The sequence below is a fragment of the Carcharhinus amblyrhynchos genome, chromosome 12 (genome assembly GCF_965287045.1).
Source record: "Carcharhinus amblyrhynchos chromosome 12, sCarAmb.v2.hapA, whole genome shotgun sequence".
NCBI classification, from domain to species: Eukaryota; Metazoa; Chordata; class Chondrichthyes; order Carcharhiniformes; family Carcharhinidae; genus Carcharhinus; species Carcharhinus amblyrhynchos.
In genome coordinates this window covers 69375071-69396840 of record NC_137335.1, presented here as the reverse complement: position 1 = coordinate 69396840, position 21770 = coordinate 69375071, and the positions used below count along the sequence as shown (strand labels likewise).

General features: G+C 42.0%; 1 protein-coding gene across 1 annotated transcript in view; it reads left to right on the top strand.

Annotated features, from left to right (window-relative positions):
* The window catches only part of fmn2b (formin 2b), a 409270-nt gene that overhangs the window by 380434 nt on the left and 7066 nt on the right, over positions 1-21770 (top strand). The window contains 1 exon segment of the mRNA XM_080199671.1: positions 21423-21504. Coding sequence (XP_080055797.1) covers positions 21423-21504 — 82 coding nt within the window.

The following is a 21770-nucleotide window of genomic DNA, read 5'->3' as shown; positions in this document are numbered from 1 at the left end:
AATGAAGCTGCTTAAAGTGAGCTGTCAAAGACTTCATTTACACTCAAATTTGGCAGTCCTCATTTTCAGCTGCGTTGAACTGAAGACCTATTTATTTGCGTTGCCCGAGGAATGACGGTGTTATCTCAGTCACCTCAGTCCTTCCACACACTCCATCTATTTTACCAAAGATAGGGAATCTGATTTTATGTGCACATTATGTTCTTCATTATTATAAACAGGGGTTGCAATTTTCCACATGACCAGATTTCTACACCAGTTTGTTATCGTTGTTAATCCGATGATGCTGGCGGTACAGCTGTTTTGGGAAGAGGTGCAGATGTGTAAATAGTTCATTTTTTGGAAACAGGAATGATTAAAAACCCAGAAGTAAGTCAGTGGGTTTAAGTGCAAGGGTTAAATCACAGTCACAGATTCATCAGAATAGAAGTGTCTCATCTGAATTAGAATGACCTAAATTATTTCAAAACCACCTACTGAATGATGTTCAGTTAGGCACTTGATATCATGTAGGCTGTTTGGAGTAAAGCATATTTGGGATTTAAAAAAAAATCCCCCAAAACAGATTCATTTAGTAATTTAGTTTTGATTTGATTTATTGCTGTCACTTGTACGGTACGATAGCACAGTGGTTAGCACTGTGCTACACAGCTCCCTGTGTCAGCGTGGGTTTCCTCCGAGTGCTCCAGCTTCCTTCCACAATCCAAAGATGTGTGGGCTAGGTTGGCTGGCCATTCTAAATTGCCCTTAGTGTCCCAGGATGCATAGGTTGGAGGGATTAGTGGGTAAATATGTGGAGATATGAGGATAGGGCTGGGTGAGATTGTGGTTGGTGCAGACTTGATGGGCCAAATGACCCCTCTGCACTGTAGGATTCTATGATTTCTGTGTATTGGTGGAGAGTGAAAAGTATGGTTTCTTGCATGCTATACAGATAAAGGATACTGTACATAGAGAAGGAAAGGACAGGGTGCAGGATGTAGTGATACAGTCATAGCTAGGGTGTAGAGAAAGATCAACTTAATATATTAGTCCATTCGGAAGTCTGATAGCAGCAGGGAAGAAGCTGTTCTTGAGTCATTTGTAACATGATCTCAGACTTTTACGTATTTTTTCTAACAGAAAAAAATGGGAGAGAGAATGTCCGGGGTACATGGGGTCCTTGATTATGCTGTCTGCTTTTTCGAGGTGCCGGGAAGTTTAGATGTAGTCAATGGATGCGAGGCTGGTTTATGTGATGGACTGGGCTTCGTTCACAACCCTTTACAGTTTCTTGTGGTCTTGGGCAGGCAGGAGCCATGCCAAGCTGTGATATAACCAGAAAGGATGCTTTCGGTAGTGCATCTATAAATGTTGATGGGGGTCATAGCGGACTTAGCAAATTTCCTTAGCCTGCTGAGAAAGTAGAAGCATTGGTGGGCTTTCTTAATTCCATCTATTTGAGTTCTTTCTCTGGAAGAATTGTTTGACTTCATCTGTCAGTTATCCTTCAGCGACCCTTGTAGATTAAATGGTCTGACTAATTTAGTCTTCATTTAGAGAGCCATGGATATTGATAAAGTTGATGGAATGAAGCAACTGGCTGAGTTTGTGGACTTCCTGCAGTGTTACCGAACTGATGGTAAAATGTAGGGGGGACCATTCTGCATATCAAATTTTTAAAAGCTGGTCTGCTGAAGAAACAGCAATGGTCGAGCTCACCTTGGACCTAATGTTTACAAGGATAGAGCATAAATTTCTCTCAAGGCACATATTGTGTTTGAGCGTAACTGTTTTAGACATAATGGGTGTCCAAGTAAGACCATGCAGAACTGGAAAATTCTGCAGACGGTTCTAAAATAGTTAATTTTGTTACTGAGACTTGACGCATCAGATGTATTGGATGACTGAGAAGTAATATGAAAAAAATCAGATAACTTATCTCTAGGATCATGTGGGCTTGATTGTAGCTATATACAGGATTGCAGTGTATGGTAATGCTCAGGAACACTCTACTTACTTGGCATTTATCAATTTGTATAAGGCTTTCAACCTAATACCTCACGCAACCCTGATAAAGAAGCCAGAAGGCAAGGAAGTACTGTTCATAATCTTGGATTTTATCTGCACTCTAGATCCAATATCTATAATGTAAGGCCAGCCTAATGAGGGAGTGAGACAAGATTGCCCATTGTTAGTCACCTGGTTAAAGCATTAATGACAATGCTGGATGGCATCAGAAGAAAGAGGATCTAAATGTCTAACTTTGGGAGTTGGACTACCACCATTCATAGATAATATTCTGTTGTCAGAATTGCCTGATGCAGCCCTGCTAGAAAGGACTAATAGGTAAAGTGGTACTCCTATGTGCTGAATAATAGTTCTGCCATAAGAAACACAGCTAGTTTAAATAATTTATATTAGTATTGTGAATTTTAGAAATAAAGCATCATAAAGATTGTTAATTAATTTAAATTTGTTATTATTGTCACTTGTACAGTGAAAAGTATTGCTTCTTGTGCACTGCACAGACAAAGCATACCGTACATGGAGAAGGAAAGGAGAGAGTGCAGAATGAAGTGTTGTAGTCATAGGTAGGGTGTAGAGAAAGATCAATTTAATGCAAGGTAGGTCCATTCAAAAGTTTGGCAGCAGGGAAGAAGCTGTTTTTAAGTTGGTTGGTATATGTCCTCAGACTTTTGTGTCTTTCTCCCAATAGAAGAAAGTGGAAGAGAGAATGTCCGGGGTGCATGGGGTGCTTGATTATGCTGGCTGCTTTTCCAAGGCAGTGGGAAGTGTGGACAATGTCAGTGGATGGGAGGCTGATTTGAGTGATGGACTGGGCTTTATTCATGGCCTTTTATTGCAGTTTAGGACAGAGCAGGAGCCATAACAAGTGGTGATACAACTGGAAAGAATGCTTTTATAGTGCCTGTGTAGAAGCTGGTGAGAGTTCTGGCAGGCATGCCAAATTTCCTTAGCTTCCTGAGAAAGTAGAGGCGTTGGTGGGCTTTCTTGACTAACGCAGCATATAGGGCCAGGACAAGTTGTTGGTGATCTGGACACCTAAAAACCTGAAGCGCTCAAACATTTCTACTTCATCCCCATTGATGTGGACAGGGGCATGTTCTCCACTATGCTTCCTGAAGTCCATGACAATCTCCTTTGTTTTGCTAACTTTGAGGGAGAGATTATTGTCATTGCACCAGTTCACCAGATTATCTAACTTTTTCCTATGCTGTGTCTCAATACTGTTTGAGCTCTGACCCACAACAGTGGTGTCATTAGCCAACTTGAAAATCAAATTGGAGGGGAATATGGCCATACGGACAGAGGTGTATAAAGAGTATAGTCAAGGGCTAAGGACACAGCCTTGCAGAGCATTGGTGTTGAGGATGATTGTGGAGGTGGTGTTGTCTATTCTTACTGACTGCGGTCTGTTAAGAAGTCTAGGATCCAGTTGCAGAGGGAGGAGCTGAGCCCCAGATCACCAAGTTTGGAGATGAGTTTCATAGGAATAATGGTGTTAAAGGCTGAGCTGTAGTCTATGAATAAGAGTCTGACATGGGTGCCTTTGTAAACTAGGTGTTCCAGGGTTGAGTGCGGGGCCAGAGAGATGACATCTGCTGTGGATCTGTTGCAGTAATTGGCGAACTGTAGTGGATTCAGGCAATCTGAGAGGCAGGAATTGAATTGATGACTAACCTTTTGAACGACTTCATAATGATGGATGTCAGAGCCACTGGACGACACTCATTAAACTACACTGCCTGGCTTTTCTTTTCTGCTTTGTGTTTCTTTCATTATGTGCAAAAAAAGGGCTAAATCTTTAGTTAACTTCATGTTAAACAAAGTTGCCTGCATATTTAATAGGATTTTGTTTCACTTTAAACTGTGTCAGCATTGTAATTAAGAGTTTATGATGCAAGAACAATTGTAGAGGTTAAAAAGCAAAGCTGCTGCTTAGCAACAAGAAACCCACACTGAAAAGCACAAGCACTTGCTTTCAGTTGAAACCTATATGTTGTTCACAGATTCTGCCAGTACAGATCAGACAACAAAGGGATGCGAAGAACAAATCCCAGAAGATAAAGAGCATGCAGAAATCAGAGAAAGAGGGGTACAGGAAATTCAGGGAATAAAGAGTAAAAATCTAGACAAAGTTTCTGTTGGAGAAGTTAGAAGCAGAAAGAGGGGCTCCTAGATAAGCTGCAAGGTGCATACCTGGTGAAGTTGGCCAGCGAAAAGCCAAACATCTAAGATTGATACCTTAATACAGAGCAGTGGCGTTCTGTTGTCTTGGCTGGGTACCTGAGAGGTTACATGGAATCTTGCATGCACCTGGCAATCCAGGAATGCTAAGAGTATGGAATTGTGGATATGGATCCTTGGTGAAGGCATCTGAAAGACAGCCTTTTGTGGGAGAGAAATATTTCAAAGTCTGCTGTTTGAGAGTGAGTTTGGAAACACTAGCGTGCAAGTCAAAATTCCAGTAAGACCAGCTGGTGCTCAGTGTGACAAGCATCTGGGGGGATTTGATGAGAAAATCCACAGTAGTAGTATTGGCTGGCATCTGTCACTTGGTTTCTGAGTACGGTGTGTCTGCCATATTATGCCTATTGGTTTACATGGACTGTGTACTAAGAGTATAAGATATTTCGTAATTTGTGTAATCCTTGTATACCTGTAAAGGCGTAGTAGGAATGAAGGAGTAAAGTATTATAGCTGAGCTTTATTTGTTAAATGTTTTATTCTCTGGAAAGGATCTGAAAATTAGTATTTAGAAGATAGTGCGTGCAACTCTAGGTAGCTTTCTTTCTGGTTGTATCACAGCTTGGTATGGCTCCTACTCTGTCCACAAAAAATTACGAAGGGTCATCAACAAAGCCCAGTGTGTCACATGAACCAGCCTCCCGTTCATTGACTCCGTCTACCCTTGCCACCACATCGAGGACCCCATGCACCCCGGATATGCACTCCACCTTCTTCCGTTGGGAAAAGATACAAAAGTCTGAGATCACTTGCCAACTGACTCAAGAACACCTTCCCTGCTGCCATAAAACTTTTGAATGGACCTACCTCATTAAGTTGATCTTTCTTTACACCCTTGCCATGACTGTAACTATCTATTCTGCACCCTCTCCTTTCCTTCTCCCCTATGTACTCTATGAACGATATGCTTTGTCTGTATAGCATGTAAGAAACACAACTTTTCACTGCATCCCAATATAAGTGACAATAATAATAATAAAATCAAAGATACGACAGAAGTTTCACTGGGCAAAAAGAGGGGAATGGTTGCTTTTTGTCAGGAGCCAACATGATGTCTAACATGGAACAAGCTCTGGTGAGCTTTCCGCTGCATAACCAGTTGATCCATTAAGACATCAACTTAAAGAACTTCCTGTAACTTTGGGAAATAATTCAAGCTTCCAGTAATGAGACTACAACTCTAGTTTCTAACTGATTGCCTAATAATAATCCTGGTGTACTATGGAGCTACTTGGCCCCACTGCTGAAAGACATTTTCTGATATTAGTCAAGTGATTAAAATCTGTTCCACTTTCCCATTGCCAACCAATCATTTTTGTAGTCCATCTTTTTTTAATCATTCATGGGATATGGGTGTCACTGGTTTGCCAGCATTTTTTGTCCATCCCTAGTTTCCCTTGAACTGAGTGGCTTGCTTGACCATTTCAGAGGGCAGTTGAGAGTCAACCTTATTGCTGTGGGTCTCGAGTCACACGTAGGCCAGACAAGGATAGCAGATTTTCTTCCCTAAAGGATATGAGTGAGCCAGATGGGTTTTTCTGGCAATTGACAATGATTTCATGGTCATTAGTAGATTCTTAATTCCAGATTTTTTTTTATTGAATTCAAATTCCACTGTCTGCTGTGGCAGGATTCAAACCCAGGTCCCCAGAACATTAGCTGAGTTTCCCCATTACCGGTCTAGTGATAATACCACTAGACCACTACCTCTCCAATTTGACCAAAGAGTTTTTGCACCTTCCACCAAGTTGAAGTACCGGTTGATCATTAGATAACTAACAGGCTTAACTGAATCCTCACCAGAAGAGATGAGACGAGAACCAACCCAAAATGCATAGTAAGGTACAAACCTGATTTTAAAATGTGCAGCTAAGTTCTTGTCATCCTTTCAACCATAGCATGTGTAGAATATTTGGCTGATATTCTACCAGTTGCAGTATATGGAAGAGCTTGAGCAGGAATGCTTGCTTCTCTGCACTCCTAGCAAGCTAGGCAGAAAATCATAAAAAAATACTCATCACTGTGCACATGCTGCTCTGCAGATAATAGTTTTAAACTGCTGATGTCCAAGCCTCTGAAATCCTTCACCAATGACAAGAACATCTGCTGGAAAGAGCTGCATACAACATCTTCTGATATGCCAGCCCTCTTGGCCTTTGAGACATCCAAAGTCATGTCAGAAGTTTTACTGATCAACAACCCCTTTTGATTATCTCCTCATCTGACAGAATTTAGCATAAGAGAAGAGCTCACCAACACACTGACTTCTTGCTCCAGGCTGCGTCACAAATTTCAGATGCTATGGATATTCTGCAGGCCTGAGGTGAAGAGAGACAGCATCTTGTACTCTTCTCAGTTTGATTCCGAATGTGTCTCTTCACACTGGAACCAGAACTGTTCGACATTCCAGGTAGCAATATGAACAGACTTGTTATTTGATTTATTCTTGTCACATCTATTAGTATAAAGTGCAAAGAATTGTTTATTTAAAAGTATTGTTTCTTGCTCACTATACAGACCAAGCCTATTGTACATTGAGAAGGAAAGGAGAGAGTGCAAAATGTAAGGCTACAGTCATAGCTAAGATTTAGAGAAAGATCAACCTAATGAGAGGTTGGTCCACTCAAAAATCTGATGGCACCTGGGAAGAAGCCGTTCTTGAGTCAGCTGGTACATGTCCTCAGACTTTTGTATGGATTGGTCTACATTCGCAACGCTTTGTGTTTTCTTGTGATCTTGGTCAGAGCAGGAGCCATATCAAGCTGTGATACAACTGGGAAGAATGCTTTCTAAGGTGCATCTGTAAAAATTGGTGAGAGTCCTAGCGGACATGGCAAATTTCCTTCACCTCCTAAGTAAGTAGACTTTCTTAGCTATAGCATCAGCACTGAGGGCCCAGGACATGATGGTGACCTGAACGCCCAGGAACTTGAAGCTTTCGCTCTTTTCCACTTCATCCCCATTGATGTAGACAGGGACACATTCTTCACTGGGCTCCTGAAGTCGATGTCTATCTCTTTTGTTTTACTGACACTGAGGACAAGATTATCGTCATTGCACCAATTCACCAGATTCTCTAACTCTTTCCTGTACTTCTCGGCAACCTTGTATCTTGACAACCTGTGCTTAAGCTCTCTGGGTTTTGATAAGTGAAGGATGTCTTCATGGGGAAGACTTTGTGCATCGTATGCCCAGCAAATGAAAACTCAATGATTTGTTTTTGAAGTTCTTAAACGTTGGGATGTGCATCAGCTGATCAAAAAAATGATCAACTCCAAATTGTGAGTATTGCATGAACATTTGCAACTTTGAACAAAGATTTGCCTGGATTTACCACTTGGGGTTTTTGTTACTTCAATCCTCAAAGCCTCAAGTAAGTTGGTTTGAAAATGGGCAACAGTGCTTTGGGTGAGGTCAGATTTGTGAAGAATAGATACTGGAGTCTGACCAGTGAAGTATTGGAATGGTCAAGTCTAGAGGTAACAAAGGTATGAATTAGGGTTTCAACAGCAGGTGAGCTGAGATGCGCAAAGTCCAGCAGTGCTATAAAGGTGGTAGTCGGAGGTTTTCGTGATGGCAAGATATAAGTTTGGATGCTCATCTCTGGGTCAAATGTGACAAGGTTGAGAACAGTCTGTTTACATACTGAGGATTGGAGATGGTGTTGATTTGGTACTGAGTCAGGTTGGGGAAGCACCCATATTTGGACCACTTTTTTTTTGGTTGAGCCGCAATAAGAAGTCTCTCAACACCAGGTTAAAATTCAACAGGTTTATTTGGAATGGCGAGCTTTCGGAGCGTTCTCCTTCATCAGGTGAGTGGAGAGGTAAGTTTCACAAACGCAGCACGTAAGGACAAAGACTCAATTGCAAGATGATGGTTGGAATGCCTTTTTGATCTACTGTTAATACTTGGAAGCATCTTGTTTCTTTTCATTCTGAATTTATTGAGGAAAAATACCTTTCTCTGAGTAGCAATTTTTTTTGAAAAAGTGGCTAGTTGTTTTGTCTTCTGACCTGTGAACTTTCTCACCAGCAGCCATTGAACTCTGACCCCAAGACCAAAGCTACTTGCCAAAAGGGAGTTCTTGAACAGTGATCTTACTAGACAAGCCAAATTAGTAGCTAAACATCACAGCCTTTGTCCGGACTCCAGACTGATGTCGCTCATCTCCTGGAAGACTGTAGTTTGCATAAATAATCTAGACAGTCGCGTAAAAATGTAAAAATTTAAGATGTTACTAAATTAGGGAGAGCAATAGGAATCCAAACTGCATCAAACAATTTGGATTGCCTTTGTAGCTGGCCAAACAAGTGAGATTTAATACTGTCAAATGCACGATACATAAAATTTCACTCAATTTTCAATATGTGCAACACAGATGGAAAATGACTGGAATCCTGTTAAATTTGTGAGAGAGATACAAGAACTGGGAGGACTAATTGACTTCTCATTACTGGCATTTTTTTTAAAGCACTGTAATCTTCAACACCTTTTTTTTAAACGCCTGAGTCATGTGATCCAATGGCCTGGTGTCTTTCAGAAAGCAGCAATATAAGATGCTATCCAGTATTATCTCCACTGCGTACCTCAATAGTAAGAGCTTGCATTCTTCGCCCCAAAGCCTGCTGTCCTTGATGTTTTTCCATATATGGTGACTTCTTGGTGGATGAGAATCAATTGCTTTAGTAGGAAAAGCTGACTGTGTCAAATGCAAGTTTAAAATCTGTGTGCATCCTGCTAAGAATGTCTCTACCCACTGCAAACCCATTAGAATCAAATGTTGACAATCATACAGAAAATTAACCAATGGTCAGATTACTCAAGGGGTGCCAGTTGCCGTGTTACTATACCTTGCATGAGACAAGAGGGAGCAAGGCAATATTGATGGTTCTAATTTAGTTAGCATGACAGTAGGAAGACGCTGTAAAAACCCACAATGTTTTCTCAAACTAAAGTTGCAATTTTTAAAAGGGGATAATGATCTGACCCTCAACATAGAGGCTGTTCCACATAATTTGCTTTTTTGCCCGCATAAGAACGAAAGGAACCAATACCCAGAATATTTGACCACCTGCACGACCAATATGCATTTCCAAATGCTGTATTAGTTCATCAATAATTCTGTGCTTTAATAATTGCATTCTAAAGAAGAATGTCAGGGCATGGGGAGGTTGGTGGGAGGTAGCTGGTCTGTAAATAATCTCGATCACAATGTGTCTCTTCATAATTTCCCCCGCCTCCCCCAGATAAAAGAATTCATCTGGCTCTGAAGAGCATTGTTAAACAGCTGGTGGCAGATTGGCATTTATTGTGTGCAGATGTTCCTGACTGGCATCACTGCTATTCTCATGTGCATGCCATTTCCACAGGGAACAAAGCAGTACCCCAAATGTTTGCCAATTGGTCCCCTTCTGTTGGGAGTGCAATTGCGTAAAATAACTTTAGACAGAAGTGAAAATTTGTTGAGAAGGGCTTAATGGTGGCAACCTGGAAAGCAGAGAAAGGTTAGAAGCAAAATATTGTTAGAAGCTGGAGTTGCCAAAACGGCAATTTTTGATCGTAAAGATTGAAAGGGTTGCACCATGTAATTGTAGGTCAGTCAGTGGCATGTTAGCAGTGGGACAGCGTTCGAGAGGGGACAAAATTAATGGTTGCCCAGAAAAGAGTAAGTAAATTAGTATAGCTGTGAGGCCCCAGTCATGCCTTTCTTTTCCTGGGATATGTGAAATATTCCTTGCCCTAGGAAAACACAAACACTGTTACACAGATGACTTTATCATTGCTACTTCATGCTCCTCATCTGGATCTGGAAAAATGTATGTGTGTTACTTACAGTTTCCACTACACACACTCCTTCACGTGGTCCATCTCTGCCCCTTCCCTACCTTGATTCTCTTGTCTCTATTTCTGGTAACAGACTGTCTCCCAATATTCATTACAAGCCCATTTGATTCCCACAGCTATCTCAGCTACATCCTGCTTTCTATAAGGATTCCATACCATTCTCCTAACTCTTCTGCCTCTGTCCCCATCTGTTCCGATGCTGCAACCTTCTAAAATGAAGTTTATAACATGTCATCCTTTTTCCTGAGTCAAGCTCTCAACTATGTCTGAACCATTTTGTGCACCTCTGTCCTCAACCTTTCCTCTCCCTCCCACCATCATGAAGTGGTGCCCTTGTGCTCACCTTTTACCCCACAGTCTCTGTATTCAAAGGATCACTCTGTCTGTTTCACTAACTCCAGCATGAGGCCACCACTAAACCCATTTCTCTCCTCCCTTCCCCTATCAGTATTCCATTGAGACTGTTCCATCTATGACGCACAGGTCCACTCCCCCATTACCCTTATACCTCATCCTCTTTCTACAGCACATCCCATGCAATTGCAAAAGGTGTAAGACCTACTCAATTACCTGCTCCCTTCTCTCTATCCAAGACCCCAACCAGTCATTTCAGGTGAAGGATTATTTCACTTGGCACTTCTTTCAATCTGGTCTACTGTATTTGTGGCTCGCCATGCAATTCCCTCTACATTGGGGAAACTAAACTCAAGCCAAGGCACCGCTTTGTGGAGCACAAAGCTTGGTCTGCAAGCATGACCCTGACCTCCCTGCCACCATTTTGGTTCCTGTGCCCAAATATCCACCTTTGCCCTGCTGTAATATTCCAATGAAGCCCAACACAACCTGGAGGAACAGAATTGTAGTATCTGATTGGGAGCTTTACAGCTTTCTGTACTTAACATTGAGTTCAACAACTCTTGATCACAAACCTTGTCTTCCATTTTAATGTTTAAACTTTTTCATTACATGTTTTGCTTTCACATAGTGCTGACCCTTCTTCTGCTATTCACATATTGTGTTCTATGACCTTTATGCTACTATTAACACATTCCTTAGTCTTTAACACTGTCTTTAATGTTCTCTTCTTGTGTCCATGGCATCTTGGTTAAATCTCTAATGAACTCTTACCTATCCCCGACCTTCTATTGTGCTCCACTCCCTTCAACAGTATAAAATCCATCGCATTCCAATCTCTGTTCCGATCTGAAGAAGACTCGTACAGCTGCAAAATGTCTATGCTATTCTCTGTCCACAAATGCAAATGTCCAATGCTGGCATCTCCACATCACAAATGCTGCCAGACCTGCTGAGTTTTTCTAGCACTTTCTGGTTTGATTTCAGATTTCCAGCATCTGCATTATTTTGCTTTTGTTAAGGTGGCAAGGGGAGGCTTGTTGATGAAGTTAAGGAACATGAGATTCAAAAAAAATGTAATGGCTTGGGTAAGAAGATGATTCAGAACAAAAAGTGGCAAATCTTGGGACAGTGGGGTATTAACTAGTGGGGATCAGCATTGGGACCACTGATTTTTAATCTTGCAATAACTTGGTGCCTTAATGAAACATTTTTCCTTGCACTAGCAGACATAGTACCAAATTACTGAGTTCTTTATGTCTAATAATGGTATTTGAACTCTCAACTTTGGAATTTCTCATCCAGTTCTTAAACTTCTCTGCTTTTGTAATCTATGCCTTGATTGATAAAGGCAAGTGTCCCATATACCTTTTCCACCACCCTACTAACGTGCCCTTCTGCCTTCAGAGATCTTTGGACAAACACACCTAGGTCCCTTTGTTCCACAGAACTTCCAATTGTCCTGCCATTCATTGAATACTTCCTTGTCAAATTACTCCTTCGAAAGTACATCACCCCTCATTTTCAGGGTTAAATTCGATCTGACATTTATCTGCCCATTTGACCATTCCGTCTGCATCTTCTTATCATCCAAAACGTTCGGGCCAGAATGTTACCAGAAAGGTATGGGAATTGGAGCGAATGAGGGGCAGAGTAAGGGAAAGTAGGTTGATATAGGGTGGGATTTTACAGTTTTGGGACAAGCGAGGCTGTAAAATCCTGCCCTCAGTCCCAATATTAACCACCACTGTCATCTACAAACTTACTAATCCTATCCCCACATAGTCATGGGTTAGTAACTTGAGGCCATAAATGTACTGCTGTGTTTCATTAATTTGGTGGTGGGGGACAGAAGGAAAGAAAATATCTTTCCTTCTGCCATTCCTTGTCTCTCCTTTCTTCCCCATTCTCTCCATACTTACCTTTCCTTCCTTCCTTCATAACAATTACATCTTCACATTACCTGGGTGGCTGATTTCTTTTTCTCTTGCACATTATCTACATTGATTTTCTTCTGGAGTACAATGTTAGCAAGTGTGAGGTTATCCACTTTGGCAGAAATAATAGTAGGAGGGATTTCTATTTAAAGGGCGAAAAGCTGCAGCATGCTACGGTGCAGAGGGACCTGGGGGTCCTTGTGCATGAGTCACAAAAACCCATTCTGCAGGTACAGCAGGTGATCAAGGAGAATGGAATGCTGGCCTTTATAGCGAGGGGGATAGAATATAAAAGCAGGGAGGTCTTGCTGCAACTGGTGAGGCCGCAGCTGGAGTACTGTGTGCAGTTTTGGTCGCCGCACTTGCGCAAGGATATTTTGGCCTTGGAGGGAGTGCAGAGGAGGTTCACTAGGCTGATACCGGAGTTGAGGGGGTTAGACTATGAAGAGAGACTAAATAGACTGGGTCTGTACTCGTTGGAGTTTAGAAGGATGAGGGGGGATCTTATAGAGACGTATAGGATAACGGAAGGGATGGATAGGGTCGAGGTAGAGAGATTCTTCCCGCTCAAAGGACAGCAGGACTAGAGGGCACAGCCTCAAGATAAGGGGGGGATGCAGTTTAGAACGGAGTTGAGGAGGAACTTCTTCACTCAAAGGGTGGTGAATCTCTGGAATTCTCTGCCCGTTGAAGTGGTGGCGGCTGCCTCGCTAAATATATTTAAGTCACGGGTAGATAGGTTTTTGACAGACAAGGAATTAAGGGTTATGGGGAGAAAGCGGGAAAGTGGCGCTTCACATCAGCCATGATCTTATTGAATGGCGGGGCAGGCTCGAAGGGCTAGATGGCCTACTCCTGCTCCTATTTCTTATGTTCTTATGTTCTAAGATGCTTGACCACCATGTCCACAGCCCCCATTTTCCTTGAGCAATCATTGACAAATAAAGAACTCAACAAACTTTCAATATCCGGGTCAAAATCTGGTTAATTCTTCAGACGTGCTTTCTTTATGGCTCAACAATCTAAATAACAGCTTTTTTTTAGCATTTTGAAAGTTTGGTTCTAGGTCCTGCGCTTGACTGCAATCTGGCCTCACAGCTAGCTCTTCTCCCAATTTCTCACTAATTATCCTCATTGCCTCAGCTGCAGCACTTTGCTGCAAATGATAATTTGAGCCTCTATCTACAATCCTTATCCTTGCTCCCTTTGAGTTCACTATGCTCCTATCATCCCTCACTTCATAATAGTGCTCCCAGCCACATTCATGACCAATCTCTTCATGCGCCCGCCAACAAAAGCCACAACATTCTCGCATGTTTTGGCATCATTTCCAGCCATCTCTGATTACTTCCTTATCCCTCTCCACTTATTTCTTCCCAGAATACCTGCCCTGGGTGGGGGGTGGGGGTGCAGCAGAGATACTGCCAGCACTTAAAATGATACTTTCTTTTGGTCCATTGCTTTCCTTGTCCTCATATTCACCACCAGAATTCTGTGACACAGTGGTCAGCACTATGGCCCCACAGCGCCAAGCATCTGGGTTCAATTCCCGGTTTGAGTCATTGTCTGTGCAGAATCTGCGCATTCTCCCCGTGTCTGTGAGTTTCCTCTGGGTGCTCTGGTTTCCTCCCACAGTTCGAAAGACATTCTGGTTAGGTACATTGAGGGAGAATTTAGCATGGCCAATGTACCCGAACAGACGCCGGAGTGTGGTGACTCGGGATTTTCACAGCAACTTTGTTGCAGTATGAATGTAAATCTACTTGTGAGACTAATAAATAAACTTGAAAAAACACTTTCAACTTTTAAGTCCATCCATCACCGCTAAGGACACTGCTTGCTGATGGACATTGGTGCCAAGTCCAACTGTACCTCAATTCTAAATTCTTCTCCCCCTGTCCCTTCCCCCATGCAATTTTTGTGAGCTCCTCCAGCTCTACATCCCTGAGAGATCTGTCTACCTTCAAACTTGACTTCTTGAGTAACTCTGATTTTCCACTGTGTCACACTGGTAGCCATGTTTGTAAAGACTGGGATCTTAGGAACAGAACACCCACCCTAGCCCTTACTTGCCTCTACCCCTCTCTCACCTTTTTACAGGCTTCTTAAAACCTATTTCATTAACCAAGACTCTACATACGTGCCCTAATATGCCCTTGTGTAACTAGGTGTCAAATCTTGTTTAATGCCTTGTGACAGTCTACTGTGCTGAAAGTGTATTAAATTCCAGTTATTGGTGCCATCAAGTTGCTTTGTTTTTCATGCTCAGTACAACTTTGCATTCCTTCCATATTTGGGTCGCTTTGTGTACTATTTCTTGCACTCCTGTTAAGTACAAGGGAAATGGACAGCTTATTTTTCATTTCTAGTCTCCATCCTCTGTATCCTATCTTATCTTTCCTTCATCGGTAGTGCTCTGATTAGTGATCTTCTGAACTTCCCGCTGTTCCTTGTAAGCGCCATGTACAACATTCTACATTTAAACTTGGCTTATTGCAAGGTCTAATAATCTAATCTTCTTCCCCCTCCAAACTGCATCTGGATCACCTCTTAATATTGTTGCCATCCTACAAATGCTCGACTTCTATAACATAATTTTTAAACATGAGATGAATTTTGCTTTAAACTGCCCTTTCTGCGTCCACACTCAATTTTCTGTTTGGCAGAGCTGCCCACTTTAGCTGGCTAAGTAATCTTCTAAATCATCTGTTGGGTGTCAGTTAAGCACACACCAGGTTTTTATTTAACTCAGCATTGAATTCTGAGCGAGGGCAAGCCACGTAGTGGAAGTTGCAGCATGGATTTGGAGAGAGAGTGCAAGGTTTAAACCACATAATGGCCATGTGCTCTTCCCCAAAAGCATCTGGAACACTTGGCATTAAACCGACTCCTCCCATGCCAGTAATTAAATTTCTGTGACATGGCTTAAGCAAGAGGTGCCCTTACAATACACTAACTTGTAAGTGAAGCTCTGCAGCCAATGTAAGGGCGGCATGTAGGCGCAGTGGTTAGCACTGCTACCTGAGCACCACAGCATTCAATTCCCAGCTTTGACTTTGCACATTCTCCCCATGTCTGTGTGGGTTTCCTCTGGGTGCTCCGGTTTTCTCCCACCGTCTGAAAGACGTGCTGGTTAGGTTGATTGGACATGCTAAATTAACCCTTAGTGTCCCGGGATGTGATGGGTGAGAGTGATTATCAGGTTAACTAAGCGGGGATGGCTCCTGGGTGGAATTGTTGTCAGTGCAGACTCGATGGGCCGAATGGTCTCCTCACTAAGGTTTCTATGATTCTGAGAAATTCTATCTGTGTACCTGAACAGTGGCCGGAGTGTGGTGACGAGGGGATTTTCACAGTAACTTTGCTGCAGTCTTAATGTAAACCTACTTGTGACACTAATGAATAACACACAGCACTCGCTGTTCTTGATAAGCAAATTGTGTCAGGAGTTCAAGACAGGCTAGATTCAAACCAGGGTAGATGCGAGGTTAAATGCAGAAATTGATAAGTTGCTGTCAGTGCCACTGGATCCCCGTTTGCTTTGTAAAAACTGGCTCTTGACACATTGCCGTTGAAATGCATTGAATATCACCTTTCCCTCAATGCCACTGGGTCAAAATCCTGGAGCCCCCTCCCTACCAGCACTGTGGGTGTACCGATACTATATGGATGGCAAGGGTTGAAGAGCAGCTCACCACCACCTTCTCGAGTGCAACTAGGGACGGACAGTAAAAACTCCCCACAAATCATTTCAAATCCTTTAATAATGTGATTAAGTGTTAATTGCTGCCAATCAACCCCATGGCACAGAAAATGAACTAAATGCCAAGCTTTCTTTATCAGATTTTAATTGTTGTGTTTTTAAACTTTTTTTCATCTTTTGACTTTTTTTCCTCAATCTGATTTCGTAGAGTCTCTACAGTGCAGAAGGATGCCATTTGGCCTATCGAGCCTGCATCAACAACACCTCACCCAGGCCCTATCCCCGTCACCTCTGTTAGTCCCCCTCACAACCCCTCATACTGAGGGACAATTTAACATGGCCAATCCACCTAAACTGCACATATTTGGACTGGCAGCCCTCTCAGACACAGGGAGAACATGCAAACTCCACACACAGTGACCCAAGTTGGGAATCAAACCTGGGTCCCTGGCACTGAGAGGCAGCAGTGCTAAACACTGTGCCACCATGCTGCCCATGTTTAAGGAGCTATGCAGTTGTTAATTTTTTTCACTCTGATTCATTGTTTCCATCTCCCGTATTCAACAACTAAAGACCACCCGAATTAAATGGACAAAAGCAAGCCTCAATAGCAACACCATTTCCAGCAAATTGTGCCTTAATGGGTTGGTATGGCACTGAAACAAAACACAAGCAACAAAGACAGCCCTGTAACAAAAAGTCTTTGATTATTATTGACTTATTCCTCCATAAGTAATTGATATGTAAATTCTGCTGAGAATGTTTGATTGTGTGAATACTGCAGTGCCGGAACAAAAGTGTCAAAGACTGGTTTGCTGAAGATGCTTTGAACCAGTTCGGCACAATTAGGCATGAAGGTATCCTAAAGCAATAGCGTAATTGGATACTTGGCTAGATGTATCCTGTATGAATGCCTGGTGGTATGAATGTCTTTGAAACTCCGTTGGTAGCAATCCTGTGTATTTCTGTATGGCATAGTATCATCAGCAGGGACCTAGATGACTACATGGATGCAATCCCTCATAGCCCATGGATAGGCTACAGTGCTGTATAATTGGTGCATCCTTTTCTTACATGATGTTATGAGACTTATCCCGACAAAATGACAAGTCTTGTGGGGGAACTGAGACGCGGTACTTGTCTCTAATTACGTGTCTCAAAGGAGCAAGAGACGTACAGACTTTTGCCAAAATGGCAATGATAGCTGCTGACAGTGTTATCCGGGCAGCTGATCGTGGCTAAACATCATCCTTTTAGAAATGGTACCATTCTGTCATTGTGTCTGTCTCTCTGCTAAACTGCAGCCTATTGAGGCACGTCACTATTGTTAAATTGCCTGACTGATGGGATAGTGGAAAGTCTGATGCTGTGCCTTTGGTGCCAATCTGCCTCGTTGACGATCTACACTTTATCATCCACAGTAAACTCAATACCAGAGGAGCGCTAAATAAATTGGCTGTGTTTCACATGCAGAGTCACAATCTAATTGCTTGCCCCCTGAGAGTTTCCTTCTGCAACATGGGCAGAGAAAAGTACATTGCAAGCTAACCCACACTTTTGTTTTTCCTTCCACCCTCTCAAAATCATCAGTCGTGCTGTTTCGTTGATTTTATGCTCTTAACTGAGAAGTCCACCTCACATTGTTGACACAATGGTTAGCACTGATGCCTCAGTGTTGGGGTCTCAAATTGGATTCCAGCCTGGTGTGGAATCTGCACATTCTCACCATGCCTACGTGGGTTTTCTACAGGTGCTCCTGTTTCCTCCCACAGTCCAAAGGTGTGCAGATTAGGTGCATTTGCCATGCTAAATTGGCCCTTAGTGTCCAAAGATGTGATAGGTGGATTAGCCATGGTTAAATAGCAGGGTTACAAGGATAGGATGGAGATGGTGGATAAGAGCAAGATGCTCTTTCAGAGAGTTGATGCAGATTCGATGGCCTGAAATACTACTACTGCATTTTAGGGATTCTGTGCACAAAAAATGAATCACAAACCAGCTCTTCCAATTGCCATTGGTGGAATCTGTCGTGATGCTTCTGATCAGTAAACGCAGCTTTTCTGCCCGACTCCCAGCACTCTCAGACTAAAGAAGACATGTTGTGTGCTCAGTCTGGAGAAGATTTCTCAATGAGCACAATGAATGTTTCTTTTTATATTGAAATGTTGATGACTAACCATTGTGCACTTAGTTATAGGTTGTAACTTGGGTTGCGTTAAACCTTAGTAGACAAATGATGCAAGATAGACATCTATATTGAACTTTAACTCTGATTGCTCAGACACTGTGTTCCTCAGACATAGCACTGAAGAACTTTTAAGTGGTCATAAACAATTTACTGAGGAAACATGCAGATGTGTTTTGTGTGATTGCCAACGTGCTGCTGGTAATTGTCACCTGAAGGCTCATTTCATTTGTGAAATCCTGTAGAATATCTACTACACAGAAGGAGGCCATTAGGCCCAACTCAGCCTGACTGCCTGAAAGAGCATCTTACCCAGGCTCAGGCCCAGGCCCACTCCCCACCCAAAATCCCATCCATTTTCCATGGCCATTCCATCTAATCTCAGCATTTTGAGTGTGGGGGGAAACCAGAGCATCTGGGGGAAACCCACACAGTCACGGGGAGAATGTGCAAATTCCACGCAGTCACCCAAGGCTGGAATTGAACCCAGATCCCTGGCGCTGTGATGCAGTAGTGCTAACCACTGTGCCACCCAAATGTAACTGCAAGTTATGTCCGATGTTCAGCTGTGTTAGAAGCGTAAAATTGAGAGATTAAAACTTACTGACAAAATAATTGAAGTTCTTTGGAACTGCTTATTACATACAAGTTGCCATAGTGTTAAATGTTCTATGGGTTTTATTTCAAAAAATCTAGCGTCTGCATTGTAATTGGTCCAGAAATAATTTCTAAGTCTGTTCAGAATAGTCTCATCTCTGTATAATTTCAGCCTTAGATCATACAGCACAAGAGGAGGGCATTTGGTTCATCATATCTGTGCCAGCTCTTCAAAAATGTAATTCAATTTGTCGCATTCTACCCTCGCCATCTCCGTCACAGTTTGGGTGTGCTTTTACCTTGCTTATAGGCAGTGAATTCCGGATTATTGCAACTCTTTTTTTTAAAAGATTCATAGCCATATGTTGCCTCTATTTCTTTTGCTAGTTAGCTAACATCTGTGTCCTCTGGTTACTTACCTCTTGTAGGTGGAAATGGTGATCTCTTATTTACTCAAATCACGCATGATTTTAGATGCTTTTTTATAAATCTGCTTAACCTTTTCTGTACCACGGAGGGCAGTCCCAGGTTCGCCACATAACTGAAGGTTTCTGTTCACAGATAGATGTCTATCAGAAATATGCAAGTTGAGTTTTAATCTCCAGGCACTATTACAGGTTTATCCAAATGCATGTTGCCTATGTTCACTGTGACACAACAAGGTCGACCTGGCAGGTCCATGGTCTGAAATTTGTGCCCTGTATATAAGGTTTGATGTGTTAAGATCAGCAACTACCCTTTTGCCAAAAATGTCAAATTTGATTTGATTCATTATTGTCACATGTATTAGTATACAGTGAAGAGTGGTGTTTCTTGCGCACTATACTGACAAAACATACATTCATTGAGTACATGGGGAGAAGGAAAGGAGAGGGTGTAGAATATCGTGTTAGTCACAGCTCGGGTGGGGAGAAAGATCAGCTTAAAATAAGATAGGTTCATTCAAAAGTCTGATGGCAGCAGGGAAGAAACTGTTCTTGAGTCGGTTGGTACGTGATCTCAGACTTCTGTTTCTTTTTCCTGACACAAGAAGGCAGTGAGAGAGGTTCTGGATTATGCTGGCTGCTTTTCCAAGGCAGCGGGAAGTGGAGATAGAGTTAATGGATGGGAGTCAGTGACGCTGCTAACAATGCCCTGTGTGACTCTAACTTCATTCATTACATTCGCTTGTTGTGCACCTTCCATCTACTCATCACAGCTTTGAGGGATGTGTCCTCATGCCTGCAGCTACCCAGTGTTGACATTCAGCTAATTGCATTACCTTGACTTCCTAATCCCACGTCTTGCCATTTTGTCTTGGGCTACATTCCTTCCTTTCCAGGACCTGGATGATGGCTGGCAAGAGCACTTATAAAACAGTGCATCATTTAGCAACTACCACTTTCCTGTACTTCTGTTCACTTTGACAATGGTGGAAGGAGGTGAAGTTGAAAGGCAGTCCAACAATCGTTCTATTTCATTGCACTGGTGGCAGAGAAATAGTAATGGTGACAAAATCTGCCACAAAGACTTTCCTAGGAAGTTCAACCATTTCCCCCTCCGCCCTGCCTTCATACTCCATTCCACCCCTCCCATATTAAAAATAGTTGGCTTTGACACGGAAATTAATTTGCAACTGTCTTTCACCTGTCTTAAAGCCTGAAGATAGTTTGTTTAAATCTTCAGTTAAAACAATCCAATATTTACATGGAAAAAACACTTTGCTGCTTGTAGACTGAAGGTACAATTTGCGAAATGTGTACAGTGATAAACTTTTTAAAACCACACTAAAGCATTCCTTTTGCATTAACTTCAACTCTAAGGAAAGAGTTCATTGCTGCTAAAATCCATCACAGTTGAAGTTTTTTTTAGTTTAGTCCAAGAACACAGTGAATTGATTTGTTTCTGCAATTGTTGCCAAATCTTTGACATTTAACTTTACAAATGGATAAAATCATTTTTGTACGTGATGTGTACTCGAATACTTCAAAGCACTTCACGTGCCAATCAATATCTTTCCACAATGGTATGTACAGTAAATCAGTCAACAGTGATGTTTTTAGTACAAACTGTATTGAAAGCTGGGCAGTTTCTCCTATTCTATTGGAAGGCAAATAAAAACATTTTTTACTAAGTCCTTTCTCAATACTTTACAATGTGATCATTATTGTTTGTAAGAAATATTGTGGTGAGCAAGTTAATGAAATTTTTGAGTCTCAAAGTTGTATGCTGCTCTTAAGTTATTCCCTTAGCTCTCAGCTTTCGTCATTTTATACACCCTCTTGCTTCTAAGTCCTTATTTGAACCATGTCTTAATGACCCAATCCAAATTTGTTTCCAAATTGCCAACTTCGACCAGTCACCATCATTTTTTACCTTTGACAGCCTTTTCTGCTTAAAGTCTTTTTGTGCGCATTTTATTATCCAGATTTTATTGTCATGAAGTTCACTTTGGCATGTTCACTTTGTGACTGAAACATTTGTCCACTTCTGTTTATTTCCGCCATTTATTGCAACATGAACTGCTGCATATCTGTACGATGACTACTTTTTCTTGCTCCTTTCCTAGGATCAAAGAGGCCGAGGCACATATACACAGCCAAAAGAAAGAGCGGTCGTACTCTGTCAAGGAAAAAGTCAAAACTGGGATGGTGAGTTGATATGATATGTCTGGGGAAGATGATGAAAGCTTAAGTCTTCTAGCGTAATTAGGTTTGCCATGAACCTGCCTCCTAGATGCGGTTGAGTCTTCTCTGCATGTACTTGGAGTTCAAAGAAAAAATGGGTGTTCGTTTATAACCTGGGGGAGGGGGATCCATTTTCAAATCCAAAGGAAAATGATACAGTTTGAAGCATGGCATTTTGAGCTAAATGAATGTGTGGGTGGCATTCCTTCCCTCTTGACTCATAGAATTGT